General features: G+C 41.8%; 1 protein-coding gene across 2 annotated transcripts in view; it reads right to left on the bottom strand.

Annotated features, from left to right (window-relative positions):
* Window positions 1-1480: 1480 nt before the first annotated feature.
* Window positions 1481-11831, bottom strand: part of DUS1L (dihydrouridine synthase 1 like) — a 14791-nt gene continuing 4440 nt past the window's right edge. The window contains exons 3-12 of one of the 2 annotated variants that reach the window (XM_031064291.1): window positions 10025-10191; window positions 9179-9261; window positions 8916-9019; window positions 7819-7963; window positions 7118-7214; window positions 6670-6758; window positions 5999-6165; window positions 5391-5428; window positions 2382-2457; window positions 1481-2044 (exon numbers count right to left, since the gene is read on the bottom strand). In XM_031064291.1, coding sequence (XP_030920151.1) covers window positions 1893-2044; window positions 2382-2457; window positions 5391-5428; window positions 5999-6165; window positions 6670-6758; window positions 7118-7214; window positions 7819-7963; window positions 8916-9019; window positions 9179-9261; window positions 10025-10191 — 1118 coding nt within the window. In that variant the 3' untranslated portion in view covers window positions 1481-1892. Of the gene's footprint in view, window positions 2045-2381; window positions 2458-5390; window positions 5429-5998; window positions 6166-6669; window positions 6759-7117; window positions 7215-7818; window positions 7964-8915; window positions 9020-9178; window positions 9262-10024; window positions 10572-11831 lie in introns of those variants that run through there. The other variant, XM_031064290.1, reaches the window with a different exon arrangement.

Genomic DNA, 11831 nt, shown 5'->3' with positions numbered 1-11831 from the left:
TACCCCAGCTTTTTCTTGTGTGCCTCTGAAAATAATTTAGATGTGAGAACCCATTTTCCTGAAGACTGAGCATCATTTTCAGCATCATTCTACATTCAAGGCACTGCCTTTTCTTCCCCCTACTCCATGAAAGTAAAATAGTGTATATCTCCTTAAGGGCCTGTGAAACAGAAACAAAACAGGCCTTGACCTTGCCGAGCTGGCAAACTACAATCTTTTGATTAGAGGTAAACAGAATAATTAGTATATTGCCTAGCCTGAAAGTAATCCCTTGTTAGTGCAGATGTGCTCAGTGTGAACAGGAAGTGGCTTGGCTTTGCTCATGTTGCAGTTGGGCCTCTGAGTTCACAAGCATTGCTTAGTGAGCCATGGCTCATCTGGACAGCATTGCCTTAGTACTGCAAGGTTGGCATCTTCTTGCACGGCTGCTGAAAGTTCAGGTTGAAACTTTTTTCCATTAGTGTGGTGATTTGTAGCTGGATGCACAGAGGTGGGTCTATGTTGCAGTGCCAAACTGAGCAGTTTTTCAGCCCTGTGTCAGGAGTGTGGCAGCCTCCAGCCATGCCATGGAGTGGACAAGATAAGGTCTACCTGCATTTCTCCATTGTGCTTGTTAAGAAATGCCTTGGTATGGAGGGAAGGACAAATATACCTTGAATACGAATTCTTTATAGAATGGTATCCAATTAGTACTCTCAAGTGTAAGGCTCCTCCTAAATTTAGGAGCCAAAAGCCACCTTGACTGTTCCTTCACATTGGTCTAGTACTTCTGGTACTTCATAAATACAGTGATGACACTGTATTTATGAGAGGGAGGTATGATCTAAAATCTCTGTGTGTTTCACACAGCCCCAGTTCTCTTGTGCTGGAACTGGCTGTTTTGCCTTTGCAGACTTTGAGCAGGAGAATGTCTGAGCTTTCTGATCTTTTTGGGAAACTGTTAATGGGGAGAGATCAATGAAACAGTTTGAAATTCTAGGATAATAAATATTTGGGTTTTTTACTAGAAGAGGGGGGAACAGACCAGGAAACTCAGACTACTTGACAGCTTTAGCATGTATGCCTGTGCAAGGGAAGAAGTGGACTATTTCCACATGAAGTAGAAGAGGTGGTTTCAAGTTTCCATCTTTAAAAAAGGCATGTGTAGGACCTGCATCTGGTTTTGTCACGTCTCTCAGAATTTATCACGTGTGAAGGACAAATGACTACATAATGAAATATGAGGCCTTGAGCAGGGAAATACTACTGGACTTGGTTCCAACTTCCCACATATTTTTAGACAACCCTCTCTGTTAAAATAGAGATTTCATCCTCCCCCAACCTTTGGCTCATGGAAGACTGTTAAGTGTGATCATACTGTAAGAAACTAATAATTGTTAATGTGGATATAACAAGATCTTACAGTTTTACATTCACATTTTCCAAGTACTGCTGCTTTCCCTTCTGCATTAAAAATGAAGCCTACTAAAACACTAAGAAATGTGACACATTTTCTGTTAGTGAGGAAGTCACTGAACTGTTATTTTTAGCATGCCAGAAGGCTGTTCTAATACAATAAATTTAGTTGCCAGTATTAAAAACAGAACATGAAGGGTTAATGAGCATACAGGAGGTGGAGTGTAATGGCAGCTTCAGAAATTGTCTCCACCCAAAAATGCACCATTTTCAGTCTTTCAAATACAGCATTAGACATTTAATTGCATCTCTTTTATTTCAAATGCAGGATAATTCCCTGAGTAAGCAGTTTTTTACTTAAATAAAACTTTTCCAGAACTTAATTATGTGGAAGAAGTTCACACAGCTGACAGTGAGCTGGAGATGACACATTCTTTGGCCCAGGGAAGTAGTGTAGTGGTCTGGCAGGAGGTCTTGAACTGTTCATTTCCAAAGCTTCACCCTGTACTGTCACCAGCCTCCTTCAGCACTGCTGTCTCCCCCACCTCTGCGTCTCCTCTCTGACTGATCTCTGGGGTCTGAATTCCTCTTTGACTGTGCTGCCATGAAAGGGATTTTTCATACTTGGTCTTAAAAAGTAATCCATGACCTGAAAAAGCAGAAAGGGGAAAAAACCTCAAACCAACATCCTGAAATGAGATGACTACAGTGGTAAACAGAATACCTCATTCCTTGTAAAGAACGGGTCGTTACAGACTGGAAACTGCATCCCAAGGCTTTGGAAGCAGGAGCAATGACATATAGAGAAGGAAGAGCAGTCTTTTAAAATGGTACTACAAACTTTTACATAGCATGTAGATAGTATGTAGATTTTAGGTAGTGTGTAGATTTTAACACCCACCTACACCCCATAACCCAAAGATTAAGTAATTAATATAGATGGGAGATGGATAAGATGTTTGCTTGTTAAGGCCAGATGCACTTACCTGGACAATCTGCTACCTCCTTGAATGCTCTTTTCTTACAGCATCCTCGGCACATGTTAAACACACATTTAGTGCCCTGGGTTGGGATAGTGGTATAAAGAAGCTTGTGTCAGTGAAAATAAAATTATTACTGTTTACTATAATAAGTAACAATACAGCTCTGCACTTTCAGATCTTCGGGGAAAAAAAAACGTGTACTCAGCCTAATGAAGATGATGGAGTTGATGTCATAGTGGGTGCTATCCACTGTTTGCACATAAAGAACAAAAAAACCCCAACCAACCAAAAAAAATCCACATTCAACTTGTGCAGCCTCCACAGCCTGTTGGGCAGCCCGAGTTACTCACCACAAGCAGCCACATGCCATAAGCCCTCTGGAACAGGCATGAACACATTTGGTGCTGGCAAGCTTGCTCTAGTTCTCTGCAGCATGAAACACAGCGCTACCATCTGCAGCTATGCCTACAATATGTTACCACCAGAATTACTTCCCTATTTGTATCTTAAAATACACCTGCATATTTATTAAAGTATAATGTGTGACCCTTAGGGGACAGCAGCAGCTGAGTCTTGGCTAACTGATGAGGTGGCAGAATGAGCCTGGATCTCGGGGCTGCTTTGCTCACACACAGTTTAGAAAAGGGGGTTGATCCTGCTTACCGTGGTTCCCTTCACCCCAGTCAGAAAACCATTCATGTTTAGGGAGGCTTTAGTTGAGTTCCTTATCCTTTTCCTTCTCCACACACCCCTACCCCATTTCATGACATAGCTCAAAAACACATAATCTAGGGAAAAAAAAATAATTACAGGCCTGGTCAGAAGATTTCAAGAGCTACCTGCAACATTACAGTGATGCAACAGCAAAACAAAAATCGGTCTAAGCCCTGGTGCAGACAATCTTGCTTTATGCACCAAGCAATGTCACCTGGATTAGCTATGAAACAGGATGGCTTTGAAAGCAGGCCAGCCTAGTGCTCAATGCTTTCCCAATGATGAACACAGCAAAAAAATCCATTTTTTTTCAGTAGCTGCAACTTCAAATGGAGCCCCAGCTAGCTGCTACTGCTTTGCTGCAGTAACAGTGTTACAACAAGGAGCAACATCACATGCTTGTGTTGCAGGCTCCCCTGCCCCCTGAGGTGTATGTAATGCTAATTTTTAAGCTAGAGCACAAAATTACTTTATATCTTACACCCCACTTTACAGGTATATTAGCAGCAATAAATACACTCTGCTTACACAGCTCAGCAACATCACCCTGTCAAGCAAACAGCTATGTTCCCCAAGGGAAAAAATAAACAAGCAAAAGCAAAATGAACTCTTTGCAAATATCAAAATATTTGAAATTTCAATACAGAACCTGTAAAACCAGCTGCCTCATTTCGCTTTGCTAATAGTGAAAGTCAATGTTAATCTATTGCAAAGGCAGGACTCAGGACGAAGAGGTGCTTAGGCTTGTTTTGATAAAGGCAGAGATCCAAACATAACACAAAACAGAACTGCAGGTGCCTGACACTGCAGGCTGTACTGCGATGACATGAAGTATTTTTATTTTACACTAAGAACCACACCAGTTATTCAAATTTTCCCTTTGCAGAAAAACTCCACCCACCAGTGACCCCAGTAAGAGGGGATTGTTTTTCATTTCACAGTAAAATATGCATGTCATACATGTGTAGAAGTCTGGAGATTTGTTTCCAAGATATTGTCAGAAATTCAATTAACTCACTCAACTGTCTCAGCAATAAATACCCTCAGCAGCATCAGGACTGCACTTTTTTGGAGAGGAAGGCAAAGTCTCTCAAAGAACCTATGTATGTTAAGGATTTTTGTGCAGCACCTTCAACCTCAGAGATTGGTTATAGTTAATGGTTAAAAAGCTTTTGCCCAAGTATGGGCTTTCCTCCCCACACACACACTTATCAGCAGGACTTGGCATGCACCTGTGTGAATGGGCACTGGCACAGACCTACCTCAGGATTTGGAATAACAATACAATCACAGAATAGTTTGGGTTGGAAGGAGCCTTTAGAGGTCATCTACTCCAATCCCAGGCAAAAAGCAGGGACATTTTCAACTAGATCAGGTTGCTCAGAGCCCTGTTCAACCTGACCTTGAATGTTTCCAAGAATGGGGCATCCATAACCTCTCTGGGAAATCTGGACCACTGCCTCACCATAAAAAATTACTTCTACTCTCTTCAAACCCATTGCCCCTTGTACTACTCCAACAAGCCCTGCTAAAAATTCCATCACTGTCTTTCTTTTAAGTCCCCTTTAGGCACTGGAAGGGGCAGTGAGGCTCCCCAGAGCCTTCTCTTCTCCAGGCTGCACAGCCCCCCTGTCTCTCAGCCTGTCTCCTTTACAGAGGGACTCCATCCCCCAGTCATCTTTGTAGTCTCCTCTGGGCCTGCCCTAACAGCTCCCTGTGTCTCCTGCACCAAGGGCCCCACAGCTGGATGCAGAGCACCAGGTGGGGGTGAGACCAGAGCAAAGGCACAGAATGCCCCCCACCGTGACCTGCTGTCCATGCTGCTTTTGATGCACAGGGGCTGTCTGGGCTGTGAGTGCACATTGGTGAATCATGACCAGCCTCTCTCCCACCAGCACCCCAAAGTCCTGGGCAGGGCTGCTCTCAGTCTGTTCCTCCCCCCAGCCTGGATTTGATACCACGGTTGCCCTGACCCAAGTGCAGAATCTTGCACTTGGCCTTGTTAAACCTTAGAGGCTCCCACAGGCCACTGCTTGAGCTTGTCCAGATCCCTCTGGGTGGCCCTGTCCCTCAGGTGTGTCACCACTCCACTCAGCTTGGTGTCATCTGCCAGTATGCTGAGGGCACCCTTGATTCCACTATGCACATCATTGATGGAGACATTGAGCAGTGCTGGTCCCAGTACAGACCCCTGAGGGACACCACGTGTCACTGATCTCCATCCAGACACTGATCCCTACATGGACATTTAATTTCCATTTAACAGAAATGCTTTGATGGACGCCTGTACTGACTTACCTTAGGGTTTCCACATTGATCACATTTTGCATACTTGGCTGAGAAAGAGAGAGAGAGAGAGAGAAAGAGAAACCTGATTTCACCAATGGTATTTTTATGTGGAAGAAGTAAGTTTAAAAAAAAATCAGAACCAGAAAAGCTTGGTGCTTTTCTAGCCAGAGACTCTTTTTGAAATAAAAATACAGTACCTCCAGTAACAGTGCAAAGGTAAAAATACTTTGAATTTTTAAGTGCCTCGATGCTAAAATCCACACATTGAAAATTTTAATCTTCAAGTCAAGCATAAAACAGGAGGACATCAGCTTGAAATTTATACAAAATTTCTACTTCAAATGCTAATGATAGCTACAATGCAGTTTGTAAATAATTTTGATCTTAAAATGATGCTTAGAGAGAATCAGTGACCTACTACTTTGATCCTTGTTTCCTTTACTAGTGAACATTATTTGAATCATGTTGCCTGCTATTGAAATTTCAATAGCAACAATTCCTCCTCTTTTCAAAGAAGTTTCTACAAGTACAAAAGCCAGGAAAATTCTTAGCAGCAAGTTATGTCAAAAGTGGTATCAGCATATCTCCATACATTTATGCCAATAAATGGAACTTACGTTTTAAAGATGGATCAAAGCTTTTATTTGGATTTCTTAACTTCTTTTTTTGTTTATTCTTTGACAGAAGCTCAGAATTTCCATCTTCCTCTTCTTCCAGAGCACGTTTTCCTCGCACACCTTTTTCAGTTCCACTATCTCCATTCTCCCTGCATCTCTCCTTTGGCCTGAAACAGTGAATTTCATCATAAGTTGACTGGAGGGAAGGAGTAGCTGTTCCCTGACCATTATTTTGGTTTACAGAAATCTAGGTAAACCATAAACCTTTCTATTGTGGCAATGAAGTGTCATTGCCCTTAGAAATGGGACAGAAAAACCTAGCTGTTTTGGTTAACACTGGCAGTTAATAACGGACACACTATCGGATATATCAGTTGGAAAGCCAATTAAAGTTGGCCAGCTAAATTAGGCACATCAGGTTCTTGTTCTCAGCTGCTAGCTGCTGTGGGATTCCTAAGTTTTACTTTCCAGAGAAAGAGAGAAATTTGAGGAGGATCTAGAGGCGAAGATGCAAACAATGAGCAACATCCCCACGAACAAAGCAATAACTAGGAAACAACCAAACTAGAATACAAATAATCCAAAGTCTTCTTCGGTCTTCTTTTTTTTTTTTCATGGTATGGGTGGGAAAGGCCTATGAGTACCTGTAAGTATCAATAAAAGTAACTCACCCTGGCCTGATGTATGGCTGACAGATCCAGTGGAAAAAAGGCAACCCTTCTTTTGGCTTTTCTCCTTCTTTCTGATTAGCTATTTCTTCCTGCAGCATAGAGTTACAGTCAGTCTTCCTGGAGTTGTCAGAAAATACACTAAATAACACTTCAAATTCCAGGAAATCACAAATTTAAGCTAACAATTACTGACTATTATATATAGGCTAAAAAACCATCTACTATGACAGATGAAGTGAAGCACATTTCTAACTCCTAAATCAACTTTATCCCATGTAAAGTTGTCCAGGCTTAAGGGGATGCTACTGTAGTAAGCTATGAATATCAAGGTTAGTAAGCCACAAATCCCAGAGAAGTGACTAATGGATGTCAACTCCATGACATACTTGGTACATTGCCACCAAGTGCAGGCAGTGCTGTTCTGGGAGATTAGAGCCCATCTTGGTACCTGGCATCGCAGTTTCAGCTCCCTGTTGACATCTACAATGCCCTCAAGAGTCTTCACTTTTGCTAATTCTTCACGCAGCTGCTGGTAAACTTGAAGCCTGAGGTAAAGCCCAAACATCAGTTATATTTAGACTGCAATCAACTAAAAATAACTGCATAAAAGCATTTTATACACTTTTCCTGATTTGTTTGCCTTTGGTAGAAGCTTATATTCGTCTTTGTAAGTCCAGAGAGAAGCACACATATGTCTCTTCCAGATAAAGACTCAGCAGACAACCAAGGTGCTTTGACATAAGCTAACGTGAATGTACAGTGCATCAGCTGCTTCTCAGTAACTGCCTATAGCTATGCTCTTACTCCACAACAAATGCAACAGCACTCTGCCTCACAATGAACAAGGAGATAGTTAACTTGTGTTTGCCATGAAGTGTGCACAGATGGGCAATTACCACATTGCAGCTGGCGTGCTGTGAGATCACACCCTGGCTGATCTTGTGGCAACTTGTTCATTCCCCATGCCCTGTTGCCCAGATAGGAAATAAAGGGTAAAGGCCTCAGCCCACACCCTCTCCAGCCAGGTCCAGGAAAGAAAACTTTGCAGCATACTCATTCTGGCTAAACAAATCCTTGTCCAGAAAGCCCAAACACTTTCTAAGCAGGATGAGCCCTGAAAACATTAAAGACTTCTATGGAGATACTCACGTGTGATGCCAGAGCTTGAAGAGATGAGCCCTAACATAAGACAATGGACAAGGGTACTTCCGCACGATCTCCAGGTACTCCTCAGCCATCTCCCACACCAATGGGTTCCGGCCCTCAAACAAAGCTGGGTTATGAAGATTACCTTCTAGGGAACGAAAATAAATACTCAAACTTTCATTTCAGGATTGAAACAAAGGCCAAAATCTCTGCTCTGGAGTTTGATCATATCTTCTGTGATCCTACAGCCACAGACACATCACCCACGTACTCTCAAAAGGAACACAGGGTCCGTAATACTCCAGCCTGACCTTGGGATACTATATTTCACTATGCAAGTCCTAATTGCACTGAACAGCTCATATCTAATTAAAGTAGTGTTTCTAGAAAGGCATCTAACCTTGACAGGAAGACAGTAAACCAATTAATAAACAGAGAAATCACTGCTATTGTTGCCCATCGGTTAAATACTTGAAATGACAGGTGTCTTGCCTTATGTCTGTATTGATATTTGTCTGGCCCAAATTCACAAATACAGCTTCTCACTGTGCTTTTCTCCACTGGCTTCACAAGCCTTTTGTTAACCAGTATTTTCTAAAACCAAGATTCTACAACCCTTCTTTAATTGTGTGAGTGATTAGAAGCTTTTCTGATGCCTATCCTAGCTCTTCCTGTAGGAAGTTATGTCAATTCCTTCTTGTCCCAACCCAACATGAACCACCTGCAGGAATATTAACCCACAGATGCACTTAGTTCATTGAGAACCATTCAAAAACTGTTCCATTGATTAACAGATGTCACAAAAATATTCCAGGACCACAGAAGCCCCATATGCCTCCCATATGTCAAGTAATTACATTGGAGCTCAATGAGTCAATGGTATTGCAAGTCCAACAGAATGATTCTTTACCAATCTTAAAGGATTCCTATTCCTGGTATGAGATGACCAGCGTAAGATGAGGGAGAATGGCCACTCAGCTGTCAAGCAAACCTGTTCACCAAGTCAGTCTGACATAAGTTTTTAATAAATGTATGCGAGGCTGCTAAGGGAATAAGAAACAACTCATATTCTCATCAGACTAGAAGTTAATTTTCTTTACCTGCACTCATGACACCATGTACTCCTGTCTTACGGATGCATTCTTCCACATCACTGAGACACTGGATGTTTCCATTTGCAAATACAGGAATGTTTACAGCTTTTCTATTCCAATGAATAAAACAGATGCATAAAACTGAGAATTAGAGTCAAGGAATTCTCCTCCTGTCACATAAATTTGTTTGCTCTTCAATGCCACTGTACAATCTGTTTAAAATCCAGTGTGTTAGCAGGAATTCACTAAGACTGGTACTGCTCACTAACCTTACAGCTTGAATGTGCTCCCAAGATGCCACGCCAGCAAGTGGTCCTTTCTGTTCTTTAGTACGGCCATGGACAGTCAGCAGCTGGAACACAACATTACATTTGCTTTCCACGTGTATGAACCACTGGAATAAATCCACTGAAAAAAATTTCCTTTTGCTCCTTACACTTCAGGGATGCCACTGAGTTCCTGCTGCTATTTCAAGAGTGCAGGGAGTTTAGCAACACAGAAAAGTATCAGCAGCTCACCTACCGTGGCATGGTCTTAGGCTCCTTTCAACTTGCTATTCCAAGGCATGAAAAGATCCTATCATGGAAGAACCTACAGGTTTCCTTTCCTTTTCCTACTGGATTCCATTTGTGATTCACTTTGGAATTTGTGATATATTGATCTACGTTTCTCCTCAGCAGAAGGTCCAAATACTGTCAGTACTGTCTCCAACTACAGACCATCTCTTCCAATTTAATTGGAGTGAAATCCTAGAAGGCTGCCTACTTCTTCTAGTGATACCTTTTGATACCCTTTTTCTTCTACAGTACTGTGGATTTTATGCATTCACACTTGCCTCCTGCAGCACTATGTGAATATTGAGATGCTCAACCACAGTGAAGGATGCTGCACAGTGCAGTGATTACAAGAGACTGAAATCATTGTGTCTTTTGTACCACACCACTGACCTGTAGCCTAGGGCTGCAAACACACAGAATCTGTCTGCATCCTGTTTGCTCTGTCTGTAAAATAATGCAGCCTATTCATACCCACAGTATACCAAGAACTGGTCATCAGATACTTTACACAAAGATACGTGTCCAGTGCAGGAGTAGAGGGAGCAGCTGCCTTCTTACCTGGCAGCCAGCTTTCTCCAGCATCTGTGCATACTTCACTGTCTTGTCAATGTCTGGGAAAACGCGGATTTTGCATGTGATGGGAACAGAGAGCTTCTCGTTAGCCAGTAAAACTGAGAAAGATTGAAAACACGGGTAAGTGGGCTGCACAATGCTATGAAAAGTGTCTGCTCTCCTCAACATCTGATACTGGATATGGTATGGAAAAAGCCTTAGTTACTGCTATGCAGTTCTCATAGCTTAAAAAATCAGCAGCGTCCTCTGCAATCTTTACTGCATAGTTTAAGCACGTAAGAGTAACACACACGTGAAACACAAAATCTGTATCCTAACAAGATAGCATAAAATAGTCACCCATTTCATAGCCCTAACCTTCCACTGCATGAAGCCATCGCTTTCAAAGACCACTCCCTCACAACTTAATTATTGATACAAGTTTATTATCTTCACAGGCTATTGTACTCCTCCAACATTAACGCTTGTTTACCTTTCCCACAAAAAGGTGCTTCACTTCTTTGCAAATTATCACCAAAAAATCATTATAAGCAGAGTCTTATCCATGGCAAGCAGAGGCTTATCAAGTGAGGTAGGCTGCAGATGCAATCAAGTAGTAAATGTAGGTTATAGAGTCAGGGTGAAATCTAGAACATGGTAAACTCCCAGTCCTTATACAGTACATGGAATCACAAAAATATCAAAAAGAGAGCTAACAAAGAGAGCTAACTGGAAAACACTGAGTAATGCTGTGTCTGAAATTCTCTTCTCTTCCAGGGCTTGGATATACAATGTAGGAAGCCACCTGCTCTCTTCTAATCTAAATCCTATGAGCTCTAATGATAGGTACTTCCCATCACCCTTTCAAAGGAGCAAGCAAGGTGTATATAGATGAAAGCAGAAAAGAGTGCTCCACCATTTAAAGGCAGCTGGGGAAAGAAGGAGGAAGAGGACAGCCTAAGATATCTCTCTTACTAGACAGCCTGGGTTCACCCAACTAGATGACCTGGGTTCTCTTCACACCTTGAGGCCATTCTGATTTGCATATTTCTCAACAGCCACATTACATGCTGGGCAAGGATTCACTGTCTTATCTTCCAGGTTCCCAGCAGTGTCTTTGTACCAAACATCACTCAAGATTCCCCAGACCACTGGGAATGCAAACAGAAATAGGACTGTCTAACTTCATGGTTCCAACACTTGCCTTGAAGTGGGATGAAAGCACATTCTCAGTTCTACAAAATGACCAAAACCGTGCTTTTTTATATCAGTTACAAATGTATTTCTTAAAAAATATGATACTGTTCACAACAGCTACTGATAGCCTGAAAATAACCTACATGAATTAGGAGAAGAAAGGCATAATTTGCTATACTCTGGACAGAAGGAGTACATGGAGTTGATCAGAAAAGGGAAACTGTGGCTTCAAGCAGAAACACGACCGTTGGTACCTGAGAACTTCAATGTGAAAAAGTAAGGCACTGGGACTTCTACTGTTTCTACAGCTGGAGAGCCACTAAGCTATCATATGAGACTGGGACTCAAATGACTCACTTTCACCTGAAGTCTGTTTCAGGTACAAAAGTTTTTTAGCAGATGTAGTGTGAGTTTGCAGTGGGATACCACCAAGTATCTTGAGGGTACCACTGGAATACAGTATGGAATAAAAAAAATAAAAGAACAAAAAAAAAGAATACAACTGCTCCTTCAAAACTCAAACACAACTCTGCCCAAAGAAATATGATGCACCTCCTTTCCCCCAAAATCCCTAAACCTCCTCTCAATAATTACTTTATCCTATTCCTTCTCTAAA

Source organism: Geospiza fortis, unplaced genomic scaffold, assembly GCF_000277835.1.
Source record: "Geospiza fortis unplaced genomic scaffold, GeoFor_1.0 scaffold261, whole genome shotgun sequence".
Taxonomy (NCBI): domain Eukaryota; kingdom Metazoa; phylum Chordata; class Aves; order Passeriformes; family Thraupidae; genus Geospiza; species Geospiza fortis.
The sequence above is the reverse complement of the archived record's forward strand: the minus strand, read 5'-3'. Positions and strand labels throughout refer to the sequence as shown.